This window comes from Cuculus canorus, chromosome 3, assembly GCF_017976375.1.
Source record: "Cuculus canorus isolate bCucCan1 chromosome 3, bCucCan1.pri, whole genome shotgun sequence".
In the NCBI taxonomy this organism is placed as follows: Eukaryota; Metazoa; Chordata; class Aves; order Cuculiformes; family Cuculidae; genus Cuculus; species Cuculus canorus.
The window spans coordinates 1,009,983-1,035,793 of record NC_071403.1 but is presented as its reverse complement, the minus strand read 5'-3'; the positions used below and the strand labels follow the sequence as shown (position 1 = coordinate 1,035,793).

Sequence of the window (25,811 nt, the reverse complement as noted above, 5' to 3'; positions counted from 1 at the left end):
TAACATGGTGCTTAAAGAAGGCAAGCTGCTCCTCTCCCAGAAGGAGGAGGAAAACTTCCAAGCTTCTTCCCTAGTATGACACACTGACCTCTCCTCTTCAGTTGACCTGGGCCACCTTGCCGTGGCTGCTGTGCGGTGGAGGTGAAACTGAGGAACTGGGTTGTGATGTAGAAGAGGTGTTGTGAAGAGGGCAGGCTGCTTCAAGCAAGGAGGAAATTAGGGCAACAGAGTTATAGATATAGGAAAGGAGATAAAGGTTTTGGTTTGTGGGGTTTTTTTTTTTTAGAGGGATGCAGGAAAATAATCAGTTGGATTTGAACTGTGCAGAGACATCTGAAGCCAAAATCAAGTTTGTCCAGCTAGAAGTTTGCTGTAAAATGTCCTAGCTGATAAGTCTAATTTTTATCATGTGAAGCATAAGATGATGTGAAGGGTTGACTCCTTGGTGAGAGATGTAGGAATTATCAAATCTTTTCCTCTGTTGCCCATTTTTAAGTGGTGTACAACTCTTCAGAGAAAGTGTGAGTAGCCGGTGCTGTTGATGAGTTAGATAATGTTTGCAGGGTGTGCTGAGCAGGCTCTGTCTGAGCTTTCTCATTATTTGAGAAGGAGATAAAAAAATGATCATACTGATCTATGATTCAGCCCTTGCACAGGCCAAGCCATTGAATTTATTGTCAGCAGATGGAATTGTTCCAGAAAGTTGTGGTGTTTGGTTTTCTTTTTTCCTGTTTGGGTGGGGTTTTTTTCCTTTGGCTGAGGTGCCTGGTATTAGATATAAAATCTGCCTCTGGAGGCCTTCAAAGTCACTTTCCTCCCATCGAGTAGGTAATGTAGGCAGTTATCTTAGAAAACCTACTTTGTTAGGCACCGACAGTAGAGTGGCTCTCTTGCGTAGTCTAAATCCTATCCTAGTGTTTCTCCTTATGCTTAGTCCTGTGTGTTACACCGACGTGGTGAATGGTTTATACCACAACATCTAATTCAAATCCACTGTACTTTTCTGTTCTCTGAAGACTAAGGGCAATTCTGGGTCATAGCTGATGCACCGTGCAATTTAGAATCATAGAATGGTTTGGGTTGGAAGGGACCTCAAAGCCCATCCAGTCCCACCCCCTGCCATGGGCAGGGACACCTCCCACTGGCTCAGGCTGCCCAAGGCCCATCCAACCTGGCCTGGAACCCCTCCAGGGATGGGGCAGCCACAGCTTCCCTGGGCAACCTCAAGGGCCTCACCACTCTCATTGTGAAGAATTTCTTCTTAATGTCAAATCTAAATCTTCCCCCACTCCAATTTAAAGCCATTCCCCCTCATCCTACCACTCCAGGCCCTTGTAAAAAAATCCCTCCCCATCTTTCCTGTCACCCCTTTCAGCACTGGAAGCTGCTCTGAGGTCTCCCCAGAGCCTTCTCTCCTCGAGGCTGAACAACCCCAACTCAGCCTGTTGTCACAGCAGAGGTATAGTATATTTGGTATATATTTAGTGTGAAAGAAGCTGTTACTTCTCCAGAGAAGCTGTCCAGCTTCTAGGTAGAGCAGCTGGTTTTAGGCATGGTTGTGGAAAAAGTAGAAGTACTTTTCCAGATGGTTGTAATTACTGCACAAAACTTGTCGGTGAAGTTTTGCACTTTCTATGAAGAGTCTTTTTGTTTTTTTGTACTTAAGCAATATTTTTTACTCAGTCCTGTTAACTACATGTGCTCTAGTTCTTCTCCCTCTCAATATTGTTGGTGGAAGATAGCCCTTCAGAGCAAGGGAGAACTTCATGCTCATCTCTGAGGGGCAGATCTTGGGCATGAACCTGTGAACTTGCTGTCTACACCGGGAGCAGTGAAAAACTCTCATACAAATATCTGCCTGGTGTTTTGAGGTTGTTCTTGAGTCACAGGAGCAGAGCTGTTGAGAGGTTAACAAGACTTCACCCCACTTCTGAATGCTCTTTTCAGCTCCCAGCCTATCTGCTTTGGGGTTCAAGCGTAGCACATGAAGGGGTGGTACTTGCGTATGTGCTGTACAGCTGTGACGTGAGCTGTTGTTAAAACCTGAGCTCCACTCGTAGTGTTCAAGTGGCAAACAGTAAGGGGGTCTGTGGTGGGTTTTTTTCAATCCCGTGTGCCTTGTTCCTTGATCTGAGACCTGTAAAAGAGAAGTACAGCACTGGTCAGTGCACCAAGCATGTGTTTTGCCGTAGTTGCAAGGGAAAAAAGACAATTTTTATTTCCTTTTGACTGGTAGAAATGAGAGACTTGCTCAGCTGGTCTCTCCAAGTGTCTCGGTCAGAACTGAGGCTCCAGTGTTCTTGATTATATTTGCATTTGCTTAGTAATTTTGCATAGCTTTAAATGTGCTTTTAGCTTTAAGCTCCCAAGGCTTTTCTCTCCTCTCCCCAGCCAACAAAGAAAAAACCCACAGAGCTCAAGCTTAGTGTTATTTGTGCTTTGTGTAAACATGACTCTCTTAGAAAAGCAAGAGCTGACTGTGGAGAAGGAAAAACCTTGTGGTGTGTTCAAGTTTCAAACTGCTCCTGACTGATTTATTGCTGTTGTGGAGACAGCTCAGAGTGCACCAATTCATCAGGTCCTTGTAGACAGAGGAGTGAAGAATAAGAGGAAACACTGAAAGGGGTGGAGGGGAAGGAGTTGGGGAAGAGAAAATAGAAACACGGGAAAGCCTAAGAGGTGGGAGAAAAGGCATAGCAAATCAGTTGGTTTTGACTGGGTGTTTTGAATTTCTGGAAAATCATGGAATAAGATGTAGAGAGCAGTGGAATTGTCTGTCCCTTATTACTGTGGCCTTCACAAGCTAAAACATAATTCAATCACGAGTGACTTCTCACTACCAGGTGGTGTTTGGGGATAGTTGCAGCTGCAAGTTCCGTCCTTAGGTTACAGTTGTCTTTGGTTGAGAGCAGTCTCTCTTAAGTTGACTTCATCTTCTCTCACTTTAAGACCTCTTACAGATGTCTGATTAACTGGGTTCCTTTCCTTGTGGGAGAGTTAGGACGAGCAAGAGGGCGAGGCATATGGGGGGAAATCAGATTTAAGGTGTTTTAAATGCAAGTGGCTATTGATTTAGCTGTAGCCAGTTGTAGAGCTCTGGTTGGTGTGGCCATCAGCACTGCCAAAACACGACTTGCTGGCTGTAGCCCGTGGCTATGATGAGAGCTCAGAGCTGGAAAACGTGAGAGTATTTTCTCAGCCGTGTTAATTTGGTGTAGGAATTAGCTGTGTTCTGAGCTGCCTTCCTTGGCTGATGAATGCTATCTGTGCAGCCCTCGGTGTATCCATGGTTTTGAGCGTGAATTCTGTTAACAGAGGTGGTAGCTACAAGGTGCAGAATACTCTCTAAATCTGAAAACTTAGTAGCCATCATCTTTCTTCCAGTAGAAGAAAATCTGGAAACAGTCAGCCAGGAAGATTGGTTTGACTGTTTCTGATGGTCTTCTGGTAACCAAAAAACACAAGTCAGCGAGATGTTGCTCTTTCAGTGAAAGTCTCCGGCATGTGCTGAAATGGCTCTTCATATGACAACTCCTTTCAAGAAAGATTACGCTGCTTTTGTTGTATTCAGCTGTCAGTGGAGAGGAAAGGTTTGTTTGCATTCCTGAATTCTTGTTCCTTTGGTGATGATGCCAATGAGTTGTTTTAATCTGTGCTTGGTCTCGGAATCTCTCTACTATTTCCATCACATGCTTTTGGTTCTGGTTTGTTGAATCCTGGGGATAAGAGGAATGATGACGTATAGAGTGTCACTCTTCGTACAGAGAAAGTCTTTATATCCTAGATTGTGTATGCAGCTGTCTTTCCTGTCTCTGAAATACTAACAGAGTTAAACATTTCAACTGTTAATGCTTTAACCCGTGGTCTTTCACAGTCCTGCATGGGCTTCGTGATTGCCACAATGACACATGGATGGTACCTTGGTCTGGACCCTGGTATTGAAAAGGAGTGGTTCATTGCATTAAAATTCAAGGGAACTTTTAATGAGCATCTAATGGGTTCATGACTCTTAAAATAAGCAAATGAGATGAGCAGGCACATTCTCCCCAGACCAAAATGTGTTGTGTTCATGCCAGTTTGCGATCCAGGCGATATACGTGTGCTGCAGTGTCCAGGCTTTTCTCCGGTATGATGGGGGTGGAATTGTCCTGCTCGGCACAGAGGAGGATGCTTTTTAAATGCACATCCTATTGGCCGAGCTTGTTTCAATTTATCTTAAGACCTTGTCTCTCTGCCTGCCGAGCGTGCCCGGAGGTGTGCTGTGGGTCTGGGATGCCGCTGCTGGGAAATGTGGTCGTGCAAGGACAACTTCCCAGCTCTCACCTGAGGAATGCTGCTGCTCCGTGACTCCTGTGTTCTCTTGGATAGCAGACATCGCTTAGACTCATGACTCCTGAACAGTGTTCCCTGACACTGCCACATCTTTACCATCTTCATGTCATCTTTTGGGAATATAGAATGTTTTTAGAATAATGCAGTGGAATTCCACTTCAACGTACCCTTCTTCTAGGAACAGCCAGGAAGATCTTTTTCCCTATTTCCTCCTCATTTCTCCCTTCTCTTTCCTTTATTCTCTGTCTTCCTTCTCACTCCTCTTTTCTTTTCATTAAAATATTGGGGGTGTTTTTCCCCAATACCTTGGAATCTTCCAGTTCTTTCTCTTCTGCCTGACCTCAGTTTCTTTCACACAGAGTAAAGTGATTTTTTTTGTTTCTTTGAAATGCTTTCACCCTTGCCTACAAGGTCTGAATAACAGCCGCACCCAGTTTATTTCAGGTTGCTGCTGCTTGGCAGTGTTTCGAGAAGCCGCAGTGGCACCAGGGCTGGTGACAAAAAGGGAAAATGCAAGGTCAGAAAAGTCTTTGCCTCTGCCACATTATTCAGCAGCTGTATTTTTTCTTGGAGACATGAAAGGCTCTTGCCCTCTGAGGTACTCCTGCATGGACAGAAGATGAGCTTGTGCCATGGCCATTTGTAGTGTTCCTTAGAAGCTGGAGCTTTCTTTTCTGTGTTTGCCTCCATAATATCTTTTCCTTTTTACCTGCTCATGCATCTGATAGGTAAGGTGTATATTTGTAGGTGTATATCCATAGATTTAGAAGCTGTCCATCACTTTTCCAATACTTCATGATCTGTGCTGTAATCAACCCAAGCTGCATAATTTTTTTTCTTTCTTTTTTATTTGGCTGGTACGATGCTCCACTTTCTCAAGAAAAGAAATAAGAGAAATTGTTACTCAGGTGTTTAGCAAATAAATACTTTTTTTGTTACCTTCCCTTAGCTCAGTCCCTTGTCCCAGAAGCAGTCTAGTAGGTTTTTTTTTTTTTAATTCTTGATGCTATTTTTCATGTACATTTTTATTACTGAGAAACCAGCTGTTCTTTTGCTCTTTTTTCTTTTTTTCTTGGCCATTGGAATGTTTGAATTTAGCCTTTATACAGGTATATATTTTTATTTATAGATGTGTGTATATGCTTTTATGTATTTGAAAGATGTTTTGCCCCAGTCGGGAAGGTAGCAGAGCGAAGAAGCATAGTGACTCTCCATGGGGTGGACTGACGACCCTGTAATAATTCAGTCTGGATTCAAGAGCGAGCCTGTTGCCCACATGCTGTAATAGCCAGGAGTTTGAAGTTGCTGACAGTGCTCTAAGCTTTTATGTGGTCTCTTATCTCTTCTGGTCTCAGGCTCCGGAATAGCTCGAAGATAGGAACAGAGATGGTGAGCTTGGAGTTGCTGGTTATCTAGTGCAAGGACTTAAAGCCAGGCCTGGAGAGCTCACGATAGACTATGTGTTGACGTGACTTTCTGCTGTATTCTGCACAAGCTGAAGTTTCTTACGTGTTAAAAAGATTTATGCGTGAAAATTGCAGTCTGTTATACTGCTGGAGGAGAGAACATGGCTTTACTGGTTGAGGTTGTCTGGAATTCAGAGAACAACTGGTATCTGCTGGACTTGAGCAGCTGATGGTGGATCAGATTTATGAGTGAGCCTTAAGTGTTAGGTAGTCATTTGGCAGGATTTAAGAACCTGAGGAAAGAAGGCACCAAACTTCTAACCTAGTCATCTGTAAACACCTAAATATGTACATAAATCCAGTCTTCTATGTGTTGGTTTGGCTGACATCTACCAGAGAGCTATTCTGCTTTCCCTCCAAGCATTTCTGCGAGGATGAAGGCTCAGAGACAGACAGTTAGGGCTGAGACAGACACCAGTAATTAACTGGGATTGGTACACGAGAGGCGCTGTCTGACAGCCAACTTTTGTAAACGTAAAGTCCGGCTGTGTGAATTTATTCATAAATTTGTTTTATAGAAGGACTTTTAAATGGCCTTATCAGTCTCTGGTACATTTACATAATAGTGGCAAGGCAGACAATAAATACTGCTAAGTGCTCAGTTCTGTTACGCAGGCTTCTGCACGTTGCTAGGGAAATATGGATCCTGCCGAAAAGCCCTGGGAAACCTGGGGAATTGGCATCACGTACAAACTCTGGTGAAGGGGTAACAAATAACCCAAGTCACAGGATTGCTCCTGGACACTGTCAGTCACCACTGTTGACCACATAAGCTGATCCGGGGCTCCTGGGGGTGACTGTCCCCATGTGCAGGGAGCTACAGCCGTGCCCGCAGAGGCGACTTCGGGATTGTTCAGGTCGGACTCAAAGTAGTTACTGAATGGATGTGGCAGGCAGTGCCAGTCCCAGATGTAGCGTGACAGCCTTTCTGCAGACGACTCCTCTTCAGATATGTGCTTTTCTTTCTCCATATACCTAAAATCTTTGGAAAGAGTTTTGTAGATTTATACTTTCAGATAGTTATAAATATTAAAAGTATAAATCTAATACAGAAGTGTACATTATATATAAAATATATATATGAAACTACTGTGACAAGTGTGTTTGACTTCATTTGGGAAGAAGTGTAGCCTAGACTGTATAAATATATATGTTTTGATATATAAATATATCAAAAAACCTGTACTATAGCAGATGCATTTGTCAAAATAACTCTACTTAAAATAATCCAGGCTACTAGATGAAAACATAGAGGGACAACAGGAATGAGAACGAGTGTTAAATCCTATTTAAATCCCTTCCTTTGGCTTCTAAAAGAGCCATTTTGCATCGTGTTAGTAAATTCAGATTAAGAGAAGTCTTTAAGGCAGATGACTTCGAGTATACGTTGTTGTCTGGTAGGAGAGGGGACTGAAGCCCTTTATTTAGAAAATAATTCAGATCCCTGATCTGAATCTGAAATTTAGAGTCTGTTGAAAGCTCTGGTTTTCGGCTTGCTTTGTGAAAAAGACTCACCAGTTAAAGGTTGCGCTGTGTGACTATTTTATTCAACCATATTTTCTAGTCACTGTGTTGTCACGTAGCTGATCGTGTGTCTGTAAAGTGTTAACTCGATGCACTTGCCGTTTGGCTGTACGGCGCCATGAAATAATTGACTGTAGTGCGATGAGAAAGATCATGCTCTTTTATAATTTCTTGAATGACTTGCACAGAAAAGAGTTGCGTTATTTCCTGCTTTCCCAGAGTTTTTCGCAGATGTTTTCACATTATTTATGTTTCACTGTTTTCTGCAACTTCTTGAAGCCTGGACAGAAAGAATTGTTCTATTCTTGTCTTAGCGGAGATCAAGTCAGCCGTTTGTTCTCACTTGAAAACGTAGTCTGTGTAGGTGGACCAAAAACTGAGGGATTACTGTTCAGAAATGCAGTTTGTATTCACTTAATGAGTTAATTGTTGTGCTGAAATATGGAAAGATTCCTTTCCCCTCCAGACCCATCTACCAGAACGTATCTCCTGGTCACATTTTACATACATTAACATGTTGCTACAGCAGCAAGGCTGGAGTCACTTGAGTGACTTTATGTAGTGGTTCCTTTTTTTGTGTAGACACGCACATAGTTGTAGGTTTTAGTAGTCATTAGTCGGTTTATCAATTGCTTATGGAAAGACTGCTCTGAACAAACTGTCACTAAAGCTATTTCCTCTGCTTCCTGACACCGGCTTTTGCTGCCCTAAAAAATGATGGCCTGTGTTACTGTTTTTCTTACAAATTCCGTGTTACTAAATAGGGACCACGGTCTAGCAAGAATGTGTGAATGACACTGACTTTGACTGCAGTGGAGTTTGGAGTCTGAACTGATCATCAACTTCTCTTCTGGTTTTCTGCGTCTCCGAGTCTGATTCCATGGGTCTGTTATCAGGGCCTGTGAAGGACTGATGTTTGTATTGAGTTTGGTAATCACTAAATCTCTGATAAATTAAATATTAGTTGGGCTAAGATGTGTTCAGGACATGGATTGGTCTGTAGTTCTCCACCTTTGCTTGCTGGATTTCTTGAGGCCTTCTAGCAGGTGACCAAATCGCAGCAAAATCTTCTATGGCTGCTGCTCTAAGTGGTCCCCTTCAATCATTTGCTTCTGTTGCCTTCTCCTATTGCTGTTACTTTACATTCTTCCCAAAGCATTGCACATCACTAGAAGGCATGAGAATACGATCTGAAGCAGTGAGACACCACAGGTGTCTTAGGAACAGTAGGAGTCTTCGTCTGATTTTGACAGATGTTAGTTTTTTCTCTTCTGTTCTCTTTTGAGTGTTGGGTTTTTATTGATGTTGGCTTTTTATTTTGTTTGTTTGTTTTTTCTTAAGTTTCTTAAGCACCATGATGTAAAACCACAGAAACAACTTATTTATTTGTGACAGTATGCCAGATGATCATGAAGCAAGATTTAGTCTGTGCTTTAGAAAGCTTCTTTTTCTGTGCTCCTTTGCAGGGATACCTAACAGAGAAGTTCCACAGGGATGTGGTGGCTTTCTGTATGTGTTTTCCAAGGCTGGGTGCCAGATTGCTTGAGCCTTGCTTTAATGCCACCAAGAATCATAGAATCATAGAACAGTTTGGGTTGGAAGGGACCTCAAAGCCCATCCAGTTCCACCCCCTGCCCTGGGCAGGGACACCTCCCACTGGCTCAGGCTGCCCAAGGCCCATCCAACCTGGCCTGGAACCCCTCCAGGGATGGGGCAGCCACAGCTTCCCTGGGCAACCTGGGCCAGAGCCTCACCACCCTCATGGTGAAGAATTTCTTCTTAATGTCCAGTCTAATCTGCCCCTCTCCAGTTCATACACATTCCCCTTGGTCCTATCACAACAAACCTCTATGAACAGCCCCTCTCCAGCTTTCTTGTAGCCCCTTCAGGTACTGGAAGGTCACTATAAGGTCTTCTCGGAGCCTTCTCTTCTCCAGGCTGAACAACCGCAACTCTCTCAGCCTGTCCTCGTATGGAAGGTGCTTCAGCCCTCCCATCATCTTTGTAGCCTCCTCTGGACCTGTTCCAACAGCTCCATCTCCTTCTTCTGTTGAGGATTCCAGAAATGGACACAATACTCCAGATGAGGTCTCACAGGAGAGCAACAGAGGGGCAGAATCCCTTCCCTCGCCCTGCTGGCCACGCTGCTCTGGATGCAGCCCAGGACACGAGTGGCCTTCTGGGCTGCGAGCACAGAACAACAGGGAGTTATTCCCGTGTGAAAAAGGTGGTTGTAGAAAGGTGGGCGTTGGTCTCTTCTCCCAAGTGACAGGTGATAGGATGAGAGGGAATGGCCTCAAGCTGCATCAGGGCAGGTTCAGATTGGACATTAGGAAAAATTTCTTCACTGAAAGGGTTCTCAGGCCCTGTCAGAGGCTGCCCAGGGAGGGGGTGGAGTCCCCGTCCCTGGAGGGGTTTAAAGGGCAGGTAGGTGAGTTGCTTAGGGATGTGGTCTAGTAGTGGACAGGTACAGTTGCAGTTGATGGTCTCAAAGGTCTTTCCCAACCTAATGATTCCATGACTGTAAGATTTGATTGTTAAAACCAAAGACTCTTTTAGCATAGATTTAGTGTTCAGTTGAGGTTGTAACGATTGTGTGTGCCTATGTGTGATACTGTGCTGTCTTGGACTATTTGTGATCTATTTGAAAAAGTGACATAAAAAAATAAATGGAAGACTAATTTGGTGACTTGGAACTTGTTTTCTTTGGCAGCATGGGATAGAAGCCTTTAGGAGTCAACTAAGCATTTCTTTTTCAACACACCACTCTGAATGGAGGCAATCAACCTCTGCTGCACACATTCCTGTCTCAGCAGAAAGTGTTTGGCAAGAAGGGATTGAGCAGAAATAACTCTGCTGCTGTTTGACGCTACATTCAGGATTTGCTTCCTGTTATCACCATGACTGAATTCCTCATGGATTAGCATCCAACTGCTTTGAGCAGCCAGTTTCTGCTGGCCTGCTGGATGTCGGCTTGAAAGAAGTTCACTTTGATTCACTTCTGCTTTGCAGAAGACAAAGCAGAGAAATATTTCTCGGAGAGGTGTTATGGCAGTGTAGTTGTACTGCAAAAGGGAAATTACCACAGTGATATCAGTAAGCCTCAGAGCTCTGGGGGTCAGGGAACAAGTGTCAACCCTGGAGCTGGAAGGTTGATGTTGTCCCTTCTCCCATCACTTATTGACCCACACTGAATATATAAAAACTTCTTTCTTTATTTTTATTGTCTGGATTGATTTGTATTAATATATTTGAGATTTTTAGTCTGAATTGGATCAGATTTTACATCTTCACCATAAAATTACATCTTCACCAGGATTTTGGTCTGCCCAAAGTTTACAAGGGCATCCTTAACTTCAATTTATCCCTCTTCATTGCTCATCTGCTGGTTTCATCTGCTTGTTGCCGTCACCAAAGATGTGCAATAAGCTGCGCATGATAAGCAAAGGACACAAACTAACTGCAAACACTTAGTTCAGGTGTTTGATCCCTGCCTCTCAAATACTTCATGAATCTATCTGCAAACGTCACATAAACAGAGGTTCGGAAGAAAATTGGTTTTGCTAATCTATTTAATTAAATAAAAAAGCAGTGTCATTTGACAGTAAAGAAGCAGTCTACTAGCCTTAAAACTCTTGGGATTTCCATTCGTATCACATCAGACTCCTATGTTAAGGTCTCAGGAAGGACCATGCAGCACAAGTCCTATTTTGTGATGTGGGGCCGTTATTTATGTGCCGTTCTGCATGACCATTGAATCTGTTCCCTTTGAAACAGTGCGGAGCTTACATGGGGCTTTTGGAGCAAGCGATCCAGATCCCTGGAAATGAGGTTGTTCAGTCTTTCTTCTCTCCTCTGTCCTCCCTGATGGCTGCACTAGAAATAAGCATCATGAGGGTCTGCTCTTTTGGTGTCCTTTAGGAGCCTTTTAAAGGACATTTAATGAGTTAGACCGGATGGAGGGCTAAGGTAAAATCTTTACTCTGTTGCAGAGAATTTAGAGACCTTGGTGAAGTCGTGTCTGCAGCGAACTGAATAGCAAAGACTTGACACTTCTCTGAACTCTCCATATGGTTTGACTGGGGGCAAAAATTATATTTTGTTTGAACATCAGCCTAAACCTGGTCTAAAAACCATAAAAGTCATTTGTTGCAGTTCCGGAGGTTGTAGGAGGTTCGCAGATGATGACTTGGGTAAGAACAGTGGCTGCAAGTGCCAATGAGGGGGGAAAATCTGTAATCCTAGTTAGAATAGTGTAACTGCCTGTGTTGGGAAGGTAAGAAGCCAGCCAGTACTGGGAAGGAGGGAGGTGAGATAATGTGGACCTCCAGCAGCATCAGGATATGAATTTTCCCACTTGGAAGGTCAATATCACAGTGATGAAACAGTATGAGTAAATGTGGTCTTAAGATTGGGTATACTACATAAATTAGCCTAGATGTCTGGGGGACTGTGGGATTTGGGTTTGGATTTTTTCGCATGTGTGTAACTTGTAAATGAGCTTTCCTCTTTGTGGGGAATACATTTGGTGTGTGTGAGATTATTTTCTTTCTGGTTAGTCATTTGACAACTCTCCATCTGGGCCCTGAAGGCTAGAATGAAGATGCTCTGCATGATCCTACCCAATCACTGTCTTGGAACTGATATATAGGGTATTGTAGCCTCTTTTTATAGCTCACTTTGTATTCTTGTTTGCCCCAGTTGGTTGTTGCCACAAGAAAAGTTGTGATAGTGCCATATAGCAAAGGTTGGGAGAAAAATGCAGGCTAAAACTCTGAGTGTTCTCAAAATATTCATTATTTTTAAAATTAACTTAGCAAACTGATCGATCTGTCATGCTGTTGGGAATAAAAATATCTGGCTTTGTGAGTTGCAGTGTTATCAGGCTGGAAAAGGGGCGTAAGAGAGTCTTGGCTCACAAAAGACCTTGAGCCTTGCCTGGGTAGCCGGAGCTGTGGCTCTCCAGGAATGTATTTTAAGCGATGGTACTCAGTGTTGGTGAGAGAGGAGAGCTTGTAACTGTGGTGGAAAGGGCAGGAATCAGGAAAGATTTTTGCATGCATAATTCACACGAAAGTCAGTGACCTAAGGATGTTTCCTCATCCTATTTTGGCAGTGTATTATGCGGGATTGTTCCTTCTGCTTGCTGATGTGTGCAGCCCACTGCGAGTGCTGACACTGCCACATTAGCCATTGCTGTTTATAGCGGTTTTGTCCCCAAATAGCTAACAGGCAGCAGCTGACAAGGAGACTTTCCGTGGCAGAAATCTACTGAGTATCAATATAAGGCAGTGACGGAACATCTTTGCTTTTATGCTGTTTTTCAGACTGTTCTGCAATGACTACAGCAAGATATAGGCCTACCTGGGACTTGGTACTCGACCCATTAGTGTCCTGCAAGCTCTGCCTTGGAGAATATCCTGTGGAGCAGATGACAACAATAGCACAATGCCAATGCATCTTCTGTACCCTGGTGAGTTTGCTGTTTTATTAGGCATAAAAAAACCCAATGCATGACTTTAAGTGCAGAAATTGTGCGTGTTTCTGCTGAACGGGTTTCACCCTGAAGTGTCCGTGCTGCAGTGGAAATAAATACCTTTACTGTGTTCTTGACACAAATGCTAACAAGAAAACCTTTTCCTGTTTATGAAAGGAAGTTTTTACTCAGCACTTATGAGTGCTGCTGTATGCAGTTGCCTCTTCAGCAAGGTTACTCAGATTTTCACTTTCATCTATTAATGGCTTGGATTCTTGAGGTGGCTTTGTTGGTTCTTTTTGGTTGTTTTATTTTCTCTTAAAAAAAACACCTTTAGCCCCAAGTCTTTCTGGAATAGTCACACACACACTTGTGACTAGAAAAGTGTTTAATATATTATGGATTCTGATTTCACCCAATCATGATAAATTACAATTGCATAACAGGCTTTCGTTACCATATTGCACAAATGTGTGCCTAGAATAACAAAGATCTTTATCAGTTAAGGATAAAACACTATTTGGTGAACGTTAGAGTAGTACGTAGCAAAGATGATCACAGTAAATTGGTGTCAGTAATTTAGAAACAGAGAAGCAATAGTAATACTTTTCATTCCTAATGCACTGGAATGAAAATGTTAGATCCTTTAACTTTGCAATGAGTGCAGTTACACGAAAATGACCTTGTAATGATGGTTCAGCAGTGGAAAAGTCACAGTAAAATCAGTAAGGATATAATTTATGGGATGCATTCTTAAAGACTTTAACACCATGTCATAAACTAAAAATAGGTTCAGACATGGGATCAGGATTTTTAATTCAAAATTTCTTATCAACAAAGTTAGATGGGTGAAGAGGTCATTTTGGTTTTTAATGTTGAAGAACGAGGATTTTTTTTAAGTCGCATTTTGTGTCTTATTTTTCTTCACAGAAACATCACCATCTCTTACTTTTTTTTATTTCTGCTGGTTATTGAGAAGCGATAGAGGGGGTTGGTGATAGACCACACGGCTTCTTTTTGTGGCTTACTGAAAAGGGCAAAGAAAGAAGCAATGCAAACAGCTCGGTTCTGAGTACATTTAATATTAGAAATACTCCAAATTGTCACAACCAGCTTCAGTGTTGATAGGAAAAGAGAAAATTAGTACATAGGCAGATAAACAGCTCTAGTCTGCTGTAAATGCTGCCTGTCCAATTAAAAAGTAAGTATTGCTTCATTGTGCGTGTTGAAAGCAGTGTTTGCTCAAGCATGCGACACTATATATAATAACGGGCTTCATGAAGAACAGAATAATAGGCTTCGTGAAAACTGCGCTCTACTGCACAGTAGATAGTTCTAGTATTTACAGCTGAGTTTTCTGTGTCTCTCCCTGTTGCCTGGATGCAGAGAATATTTTGATTTCATATTTCAGTAACATTTCAATGGCAGAAGAAAGGCTGGGTTACCAGTTAATCTTTTCATCTCCGCTTTGTTCCTTCTAAGTTTTGCTGCCATCACTCTTCCGTTTCTTCTTTATAGAATGCACTTACTGACTGCTACTGCTCTTTCAAAAGATATAATCTGTTATAGATATTAAAGTGCAACCTTTGCCAGTGGCCTGTAGGACCAGGCATAAGTGAACTTACTGTGGTGACGCTGAATTCTACTGTCAAACTCTGTTCAGGTGAAATGAATGATCAGTCCATTTGTACCACTTGTATTTGATTGTCTTGAATAGTTCTTTCAGCTTTGTCCTGTTTAAGCAAGCCAGCATACCTGGTCTGATTTGTATGAGCTTCAGTACAGTGACATTTGAATGCCCTGAAAATATTATTTACCCTAAAGCTTTCCTGTCAATTAACAGCAAATAATATTACCCTTGCTTTCATTGGGAGGGAGGGCTGGAGAAATAAGAATCGATCTCAATAATGGCAGGAGGCAATAGCTGTAGACTTGTTACAGCCCGGGAATGTGGCATGGGAGAAACCCAAGGCCACCTCCACCTTTTAGGACAGCCTGCAGGTCAATAAATTGCCTAACATTCCCTTAATGAGCCGGGCAAGGCTTTTTGCCCATTGGCAAAGGTTAAGGAAGAACATGCCAGCTTTGCACAGATTCCTCCAGTGATGATTTCCAGAAACTTGGTGTTTCATCATTGCAGTCTTCAGTATGAACAGTGTTTTGTAAACAGACAAATCTAAAGTTATTGAAAACCAACAGGATTCATCGAATCCCTAGGTTGGAAAAGAACTTTGAGATCATTGAATCCAACCATACCTGTTCGCTACTAAACCAGATCCCTGGGCACCTCATCTGCCCGTCTTTTAAATACCTTCAGGGATGGGGACTCCACCACCTCTCAGGGCCACCTCTGCCAGGGCCTGAGAACCCTTTTAGTGAAGAAATTATTCCTGACGTCTAATCTGAACCTGCCCCAGTGCAGCTTGAGCCCATTCCCTCTCATCCTATCACTTGGGAGAAGAGGCCAACACCCACCTCTCTACAACCTCTTGTCAGGCAGTTGTAGACAGTGATGAGGTCTTCCTGCAGCCTCCTCTTCTCCAGGCTAAACAACCCCAGTTCCCTCAGCTGCTCCTCATAACCCTTGTTCTCCAGCATCTCAAATATCCTTTTGTCTTGACTTTGGGTGGAGTTTACATACCGTAGATCCGGCACATCACATTGTACTAGGCTGTGCGGAACTACAGTTGGAGAGATGGTGACCGTCTCTGTTCTGTTCTTGATGGACCAGTATATAATTTTGATCAGGCTTCTTGCTCTTATGTGCATGATCTGAGGTAGCCGATGGCCTCTGCAGTGGTTGGAGCAGAAAAGGGATTCTACAAGCTGGTTTTGCTGCTGCTCTTGCTCCTAGTTCTAGCCCTTGTGTCTAAGCCACAGCAAGCTGAGACAGCATGAGCGTGTGTCACCCAGAGATCTCCTGAGTGCAGCGCTACTGCGTGTAGGCAGAATTTAGATCAACGTGCAGATTTATCAGTCCTGTAACATTTCTGTGTGCAAGTCTTCGCTCTTTGTAACCATCGCAGTGCCGCAGTAAAGATCTCGTGAAGGGTTGTCTCTTCCCAACGCTTGCACAATAACGCAACATTGCTATTTAGAAAGATAGAATGAGGACGCTGTTTCCTTTTGCTCTCTGGCAGAGCTGTGCTTGAATTGAATAGGGCAGACTGCCACTCCTCTGCTGATAAGGCAGAGACGCTACAATTTCCCGTCGTATTATTTTGCCGGTTGTAGCTGTGAGTACAATAGTCCATTATGGGTTTTATCATTATAATCGTTGATACACACACAGTGCTCTGAGCTCTCAAGTTTTGTGCATTTCATCCATTAGGAATGTACCGGTTGTTGGACTGCTCGAGGGACCAGAGGAACAGAAGTCGAGAGAGTAGAAAGGAAAACAAACTATCTGCTGTTGGCTTTTCATTTGGTGGTTTTTCTGAGTATTGTCAAAGGGCAAACTAATATCTCTTTCCTTCTGGAACCGTGTCGGCAACAGAACTGATCTTAAATGCACTCATCGAGTTTTGGCCCCAAATGCTTGAATTTCTTTTTTATTACATCACATGTTCCTACTTAACTAGCGCACAGTGGTTATCTGGTAGCTTCAAACCTCAAGACTGTCACTTAGCAGTTGCTTCTGCAGGAGGAGGAATTGAATTTGCACATTTTCTTCAGAAAGTGTTTACTTGTAACACTTTCCTCCTTATGGAAGGAGAGGGAGAATATGGCAAACACAGCATCGCTTTTTTCTTATTTGATTTCATTTTCTGTTAGTTACTGCACCACATTTGTTGAGGTATTACTTAGCCTTTGCTTTTTTGGGGTTGAGGGGAGAGGAAGGGGGAGCGATTTTGGTCCAATTCCTGCCTGAAATTCTGCCCATTTTACGATCTACAACAAAATTGTCAGGTATTTTAAAGAACAGGATATTCCCTTGATGTCTTACCAAATGTACATATATTAAAGTTACAACAGGTTGTGTTCCAGTTGCTATTCTGGCATGAAATGCCATCAGTTAGTTGCTGAAATGTGTTGTGATTCAGGATCATGTGTATATGTGTATACTTATATAATTATATATATAAAATATACACTTAGGAGTACCAAATGTCATGTTTTAAGTCCAGCGGTGCCACTGCTCTTACGCGAGACAGGCTTCTCCCGGCTTCACATTAGATTGTTTGTTCCTCATCAATATTTTATGCAGTGTTTGTCATTCTGGTACCAAAGGAGTCGTTGGTTACTTTTCTCAAATTTCAACAGAAAGTTAGTCAAGTAGGCAGTCTGGACAAACAAATATCGAGAAGAAATATGAAGCCTGAGAGAGGATTTGGCTTTGATGGAAAGAATTAGTTTGATTACTGCCATCTGCAATCCAGATTATTGCCAAAGGAAGGAAAGAGTGTTATTCAGGTATGAGAGGGAGAGAGGTCCTACAATCAAAAAGAAAACAGCAAGCTCAGTGTTAAGACCTGTCTTCTGCTTGTTTGTGATTTCCAGTTGGTCAGCTCTGGCCACATAGATCAGCTTTATGGCATTCCAGGCTAATACTGCTATGCTAATTTTGTATCTGTTTAGTAGACACTTGCACCTGTAGGCTCTGCCCTAACCCTTGAGACACCCTGTTAATATTCCCTGGACCTTTAGGTGTCTCTGAGTTTGGTGGAACTATGATTTAAGTCTGTATCTAAGTGTGTTCTATCTCCAGTAGCATGACAGAGGGATAGTGCTAGACTCCGCTGCTATCGCTAGCCCTTCTTAACCAGGCATTGGCTTAACCATGACTGTTTGTGCATGTCTATTTAATTCTAGTCATTCTCCTAACTGAGCTTCTGCGCAGCCCTGTGCTCAGCAAGGCGAATATCATTAGCCTGCGCCTTTGATTGACATCATGCATCTTTTTCTTTTCTTGTCATGCTTGACTGGAAGCACCTCCAGCTTTGCTGGCCTCGAGTTGAAAGACAGGAAAAGCAGAATTTCCTTCATGTAAATGAGGCAGCGTCGGCTTCTGCTTTCCCTGGGGCAAGGCAGATACCCAGAGCAGTGTGGGTGGGAGCAGGTGGGCTTGGCTGCCTGCCTCCTCCACCATCGTTTGCCCCTGCTTGCCAAGGGAAAGCTGCCTTAGCAGGGGAGCGCCGGGCTGACGCAGGCTACTTGGAGAGGGGCAGGTTTACACTGGACATAAGGAAGAATTTCTTCACCATGAGAGTGGTGAGGCTCTGGTCCAGGCTGCCCAGGGAAGCTGTGGCTGCTCCATCCCTGGAGGGGTTCAAGGACAGGCTGGATGGGCCTTGGGCAGCCTGGTCTACTGGGATGTCCCTGCCCGTGGCCGGGAGTTGGAACTGGATGGGCTTTAAGGTCCCTTCCAACCCAAACTATTCTATGATTCTATGATTCTGTGATTCTATGATTCTATTCCCCCACCTCTACCAAGAGGAGATGCCCTATTTGCTTGGAAACAAGAGAGAAAGAGACACCTCATGGCTTCTGAGGTTTTTATAGAGCTCTGGGTACTTCTTATTAATCATAATGTTTTCCTGTTTCCCACCAGCTTAGAGCTTGCTCCATCTACTCACTTCCCTCAGACCTTAGCAGAGAACTGATACCCATCTTGACACGTGATGTGTCAGTGGAGGCTTGGTGGTTAGAGGTCGCTAGTTGTTTGCATAGTGATTCACATGGCTGTCTGGGTTCTGACTTGTCTTGTAGGTGCTGTGATGATAAAACTCCCTGTTTAAATAATAAAGATGCCTATTTACAGAGTAATTAATGTAGAGTTGGGAGCTGCAGGCCCTGGTTGAAAACTGAACTTGATCCAAAGCCTTCAACTCTCCTCTCTTCTGTGTGATACTACTAAATAAGATCAACGTTATCTGTCTCCATCTGGGTGTTGGGAGAACTAGTTCATTTTTGTTTGCACAGTGTTTGTCATGTGAAAGTGGAAGGTGTATTGTCCTCCCACTCAGAAATATGCATCTGTTCCAAAATGGAACAAACTTTCTTGAACAGCCATGTAAGGGAAGACTGAAATTTTTTGGTGGTGGTGGTTTTGCCTCCTGAATGTTTGAGTTTCATCTTGCATGTGTTGGCATTTGAAAACAATTTGCTTTTGTAAAGTTTACTCTGTGTTTTTCTACCAATTGTGTCCCTGAATAAGTGAGAATAAGCAGCTTATGCAAGATAATGGAGGGGTAAAAATCCAACAAGAAAATATGTTTATGTGTACACCGTTTGAACTATGTAATCTAAAATGAAGATATGCATGAACCGCAGGATGTTATCCTTGTCTCGTTTGGCCATTAGCTGCTGACTCTGATGTGAAGGACTTTTCTGAAGGAAAAAGCGTTCCTTTTCAGTGTGTTGTACAGTACATAATCATATATAGATGCGTATATAAACTCCTTCATAAAAAAACAGACGACCATTTAGAAGGAGAGGCAGTTGTTAAGTCCTTGTTACCTTTCCTTTCTCTACTAAGACATTCAGCTGGAAACAGGCACTTGTTTTTCAGGTTCATTTGGTTCCTGTTGCTCACTCACTCTTGCTTGTGATTCCCACAGCCATTGATCGCTGCGCCTCAAAGGGTGTTTGCCACAGTCTAGTATTTCTCAAGCTGAAGAAGCCCAGGAGGGCTCCTTTTCAGGGGTAATCCTCACTGAAAATACTTGCATCCTTGATGATACATACACTTCTTGCCTCACCTTCCTTGTCTGTTGACTGGTGGCCTGATGCTGACGCTCGCCTGTCCCCAGACTGGCGGTTACTCCAGTGCGGCGGGGGTGGAGGCTGCACACGGAGGGGGCCGCTCCTCATCCATGATGGGAATTTCTTGTCTGCCAGTTGTTTGCTTGAGTTAAGCGTGTACCGGGGGCTGCTGTGACATTTAGCTGGGCTGTCAGAAAGTGTTTGGGCAGACGTAGAGCCAAAGCACCTGAATCACACCGTGTCCACGGGCTAAATCAACACCAACCTTTGCACTACTCGCAGCGGCATCTGCAGAGCCGAGTCCCCCCCTCCTGTCAGGCGGAAGCAGAAGGATTTTTGGAGAAAAGCAATTTGTACGGCTTGGAAAAGGATGCTTAAGTGGTGTGTCCTGAAACATGGAAGCACATAGGTTGCATTTATCATCCCAGCCGAGGCACTGTATCATCCACAAGCAAGTTTATGTGACTGGGCAGCCTGATCCAGTGGGATGGCCCTGCCCGTGCCAGGGGGAACGGGCCTAGATGATCTTTAAGGTCCCTTCCAACCCAAACCATTCGGTGAGTTAGGGCAACGTTGTAGGCTCTAGCAGGGCTTCAGAACGGCTGGTGCAGTTTTAAATTGACACCATGGGAGGAAAAAAAGCATTCATTCTTGGCAATTTTAAACAAAAGGGTGTATTGAAAAGTGTTGGGCACGTAGCGGCAGGAACTCTGTTAAACCAAGCTTGTTGAAGTCACTTGCTGCTTTGGGAAATGTTTATCACCTGTGCTGTTGTCAGTGCTTGGTCCTGGCTGAGGCCCTTCCTCGGGTGTACCGCTTGTTCACAGGATAAAAGGCCAAGTTTGGGCGCTGGGTTCTGCCCTGCTGCATAGCTCTGAGAGCCTTGCAGGCGCGTGTCTCGCTCGAGGGTCTGTGTGCTTGTGGAACGTGGGGTTTGTGTCTGTGAGAAAACAGTGTGCAAGGTGTAAAGAGCAAACACGCGAGACACTTCTGTTACTGCTTTCACATTTGTAGATTTGGAGCGCTGCGTGTGCAGATAAGTGACTTTCCTTCTGTCATTTAACCTTAAGGATGACGATTCAGCTACAGGGTTAATAAAAATCGGAATTTAGTGAAGATTTCTTTAAAGTAGGTTATTATCGCTGAGATGATGTCCATAGAACCGGAGGTGATCTATTAAAGTTCAAAGTAGTTCACAAACATTAAACAGGTGTCTAACGTACATCTGTCCCTGAGATCTATCCCACTCTCGTGAGACCCCACCTTGTGTCCAGTTCTGGAATGCTCAACATAAGACGGAGGTGGAACTGTTGGAACAGGTCCAGAGGAGGCTACGAAGGTGATCTGAGGGCTGGAGCACCTCTGCTATGAGGACAGGCTGAGAATTGTGGTTGTTCAGCCTGGAGAAGAGAAGGCTCAAGGGAGACCTTAGAGCAGCTTCCAGCACCTGAAGGGGCTACAAGAAAGCAGGGGAGGGACATTTTACAAGGTCCTGGAGTGGTAGGATGAGGGAGAATGGCTATAAATTGGAGAGGGGAATATTTAAACTAGACATAAGGAGGAATTTCTTCACGATGAGGGTGGTTAGGCCCTGGCCCAGGTTGCCCCGGGAAGCTGTGGCTGCCCCATCCCTGGAGGGGTTCAAGGCCAGGTTGGATGGGCCTTGGGCAGCCTGGTATGGTGGGAGGTGTCCCTGCCCATGGCAGGGGGTGGAACTGGATGATCTTTGAGGTCCCTTCCAACCCAAACTGTTCTATGATTCTATGATTCTTGGAGGCATTAAAGCAAGGCTTAAGCAATCTGGCACCCAGCCTTGGAAAACACATAGAGAAAGCCACCACATCCCTGTGGAACTTCTCTGTTAGGTATCCCTGCAAAGGAGCACAGGGAAAGAAGCTTTCTAAAGCACAGACTAAATCTTGCTTCATGATCATCTGGGGGCTGGAGTTAGATGGTCTTTAAGGTCCCTTCCAATTGAAACCATTCTATAATCTGGATGGTTTGTGAGGTTGAATATAGGTTGTGTTCTGGGGTTTGGTTAGCAGAGCTGACAGAAGGATCTCTCTCATGGCCATGTGTGTGCCTCAAACACGTCTCTCTGATTAAGCCTGCATAGATATTTTCCAGTAAGTCAACCCAGTAGGATTAGGGTGATACTAAAAAGCCAGATTGTAGATCTACCATAGAGAGTTGGGCATGCTGGAGCAGCAGTGCAAGAGCATTTCAAAGTTGAGCCTGTGATTAAATTTTGAGTAGGATTATAACTACTACTTTACTCAAAGGCCGTGTTTGAAAGAAGCTTAAAAGCTCTCCAAGGAACCTACGATTTTTTTTTTTCCCTTTCCTCTCACAGGTTTTCTTGCATGCTCTGAGTGTACCACGGAAATCTGGCAGGAAGTAGTTTTGTTTTAAAGACTAAGATTCAAAGTGCATCTGTCTTATTACCAGATCAGCATTTGTGTTTGTTTTAGGAGTATCCCCTGAAATATTAAAAATAAGATGGTATACGACGGTTATATGGATACATGAATCTCTGCTTTACAGGAATAAGGAAGGCTCGGGCTCAAACCTTGGTCTATCATCCTCCTCTCCTCTTCAGGGAACACCACAGCTGCTGGAGGGCGCTTAGTTTAGGGTGATTTTTCCTCTTGGGATTGTTCAGCCTTCTCTAGATCTAAAGAAAGCCTATCTACACAGTGATGTTTTCTTCAGGGAAAAGCTCTCTAGCCCAGAGTGAATTTTCTGTTTGGGCAAAAGGTGGGGGGTCTGTTTTCCAAGAGTATTAGCCTCCACCTGAGACACGAACATCCGAATTCATGGAGTGAAAGACATCACTCGCTCATGCACCCTCTCCCCGTGTTCCATCACACTACCCAAAAGACTTCATGGGCGATGTGTTTACCAGGATAGATGCCTATTCACCAGCTTGCAGAGTTCGATTAGTGGAATTAGCACAGAGCAGTGGGATAACCCTGATATCGCACTATCTTCTGGCAAGAAAAAGTATCACCTTCGCAGTATTCATTTCTAAGTAATGTAAAGAAAATACCTGTCACACAGAACCTAAGAATACGACAAAATACTCTCAAAAGTGGTTGTTGCAGCAGTTTTTGTTCACTAATGTAGCCTCATCACATGAATTTTGAGCTTTGACTTAGTATCCTCTGAGCACAAAAACCAGCCATAGATGAAACCATAGATTTGTAGCTACAAAATCCTCTAAGTAAGTGCTTCTCACTCAATATCTTTTTGTATTCTTCATCTTTCCTAGAATGCAGGGCCAAGAGGGGTCATTACATTCATGCAGCCTGATGTCATTTGTAGCGCGGATCATAAAATACTAACCAGCGTTTTCTGACTCTTCACGTGGTTGAATGCAAGTTTGTATAAACATATTTTTGTGTGTATATTTTCAGAAGTTCATCTAATCCTGGTTTGCAGGTGATACAGAATTTGAGAGACTTTAGCAATTTAGTCTACGCATTAATAATCATCTTACTTGGAAGCATTCTCTGATTTGGTTTGATCTTTCTTCCCAGTATTTTCTGGTTTCCCTCTTTACATTGAAACTCAGACAGATTAATTTTAGAATTGAAATTTTTTGTTTTAAAAAAATTTAAAAAAATTACCCAAACAATCTCCCTTGTTGAAAAAACGGATCAAATAATTAGTGGTGCAAAACTCTTAGTGATTATCTGCCCAAGGTCAAGAGTTACTTACCTGGTTGTTACCTGTGCATAATAGCAACTGCCTTTGTCTGTATTTAATACTCACATTTAGCAAATACTTTGTAAAAAAATAATTTAATTTCTTTTGCTTGAATTTTGTAAATGCTAGATTTCTTTCATTTCTTTTTTCCCTTTCAATTTTATCAGTAGGCCCTCGAGGTTTCTAAAATGCTTTACCAATACCGGCATGTGATGGTTTTGCATGCGGTGCACATTTTATTTTGGGATGACCGTGGCCTAGTGCCAACACTAAAATACATTTAAACTTTTGAGACATAAATCAAGTGATACTGTGATGATCTCCTTGGCTCTGCAGTCCTGTAATGCTTTTTTGGCCTTTCCAAATCCATTGACTTATTTATATGCTTTCCCATATGACTTGGCACTTGCATCTGCAGCATTAGAGCAGTTTTGACAATATCCACCTATCAGCTGTTAAGAAAATAATACAGGATGATCTTTTTGGCTGCCTAGCTCTCAAATAAAAGGTGACATCTTGTAAAGCTATTCCTTGTCTCCGGTCATATTAGCATCTTCTTAAAAGTGCAATTGTTAGCCTTTTAAAAAGGTATCCTCTTCTATTCTAAAAAATGAAGCTGCTCACCAAAAATATCTCCCAAGTGTTTTTAATTACATGCATTTTGTATTGTAAGATCACCTTAGGCACCCAGTGTACACGGTTTTTTTCTGTCAAAGTAGAGGGCAGATAAATGTTGCCCCATATGGAAACGGCGAAAGTGGGATTCTTTCTTACGAATTATGATGGGATTTATTTGCTTTTGAGTGTCAGGTGAAGTAAGTCAAAGCACCGTCATCACAAATGGGTGTAATTTTTGCTCAGATTACCCTAAAAGAAAATTGAAAGGCAGACGTTTTAATTCTTTATATTGAGTTTTTGTTGTGACCTGCGCAGTCAGGTCAGTGCAGTGCAGCAGAGTTAAATTACGTGTTATGGTTTGGAAATCAGGCAAAAAATAATTATTTTGATTCTCATGGGGTACTGTAATGCTTATCACGTTAGACAAAATGATATAACGGTCTGCGGCTCTAAATCAACAGCGCGTTGATGGTCACTGAATATACCTTTGTGCGGCACAGCCCGTGATGCACAAAGGTTAGAAGTACAGCTCATCTTGCAGAACTTTTAAGATTAGGATATGCTTGGCAGCTTCAGAGGGAAGTCCTCCCCTTATGAGCCATCTCCCTCTGAGGCTGACGTGGAAAAAAGTGTTCCTAATTTCTATAGGAAGCTGAGAGTAAAACCACTGCCGGATTGGGTTCTCAGGTGATCCTTGTGAGAGGGGATCTGGGCCAAAACTCCTCAAAGCAGATACACTCCTGACCTTTGTCATGGGGACAGCAAATGGCAGTAGAGTTCTTGGATTGCCAGGGGAAAGAAAAAGTCATCCAGTCACCAGAGAGGACAACAGTGATGTACAGAAAGAGTACTTGGACCTCTCTTCTTGCTGTTAGGCAGATCTTCATTATTCCAAGTAAAGACCATCAGAGTACAGAAATGGAGTAAAAAAGCTGAATGCAAAGGCAATGGTTCCTCTTATGGCCTATTTAATTCAGTAAAGAGTTATTTTTTGTGAAATGCCAAGTCTTGCCCTGGCTTCATCATGTCAGACTGTATACGTAAGCAGAAATTTATAGAAAAAAAGCCATCAGTTTTTGATAGGTTTAGAGTATCTCCGGGTCTGACTTACTTAAATTGTATGTTTAGTTATTTCATTTTGAATACGATGAAGGGGCTTTTTTTAAAGAAAAAAACAAATGGAATTTAGTAGAAGTATTGCTTCAAATAAAAATAACTTTCCACTGACATGCGTCCATTAAAGGAAGAATGAAGGTGCTCCTCAGCATGATGATTTTAGAAGAGTCAAAGTACAACAAGAAGGATATCCTATGACCTTCTTCCAATCTCAGCCTTTAGGTACCTTATTTTGGCTCCTGTTTTCTCTGAGAAAAATTGTGAAGTAGTTCATCTTGATAGTTGTTTGGGGGTGACTGACATGCACACAGTTTTCATTCATCCCATACAGTATTTTATTGCCTTAACAGATAGACGGGGAAGGTAATTTCATCCAGCATGAGATCAGCTACAAGCTGCATAGAAAATGCAACAATTTATTTGTCACCTTTTTGTAGTTGTTTAGTAAAGAATTTTTCATAGTATATAACCAAGTACCAAATCTTGCTGTGTTTTGTTTGCATACTGGTACATTTCCAGTACTGTAGCCAGTTCGACACCGTCTGACACAAGTGGTGCATCTTCTGTCTGCTCTCGAGAGGCCACAGCTGCCCTGTGCTTCAAACTCTCTTGCGGCCACTTTGCGTTACTCGTTCTCCACCATGGAAATCTCTAAAGTGAGCAAGTCATGAGTGGAAAGAGTGTTTTATCCTCTGCCTAATTTAGAGTGACCTTTCATGACCTCAAGACAGCGCCTGTGTTCTCAGAAGGTGCAGCATAAGAAATGCGCTTTGGTTTTGAGGAGGTGAGGCCGGTGCCACATCAGGGGAAGGAGGAGGCGTTGGGCACTGCTCGTGGCAGGGAGCAACTTTGTCGTTCCTTTCACT

General features: G+C 43.0%; 1 protein-coding gene across 5 annotated transcripts in view; it reads left to right on the top strand.

Annotated features, from left to right (window-relative positions):
- Positions 1-25,811, top strand: part of RNF144A (ring finger protein 144A) — a 72,945-nt gene that overhangs the window by 31,341 nt on the left and 15,793 nt on the right. For all 5 annotated transcript variants that reach the window (XM_054062243.1, XM_054062245.1, XM_054062244.1 and 2 more), the window contains one exon: positions 12,650-12,795. In XM_054062243.1, coding sequence (XP_053918218.1) covers positions 12,661-12,795 — 135 coding nt within the window. In that variant the 5' untranslated portion in view covers positions 12,650-12,660. The remainder of the gene's footprint in view (positions 1-12,649; positions 12,796-25,811) is intronic.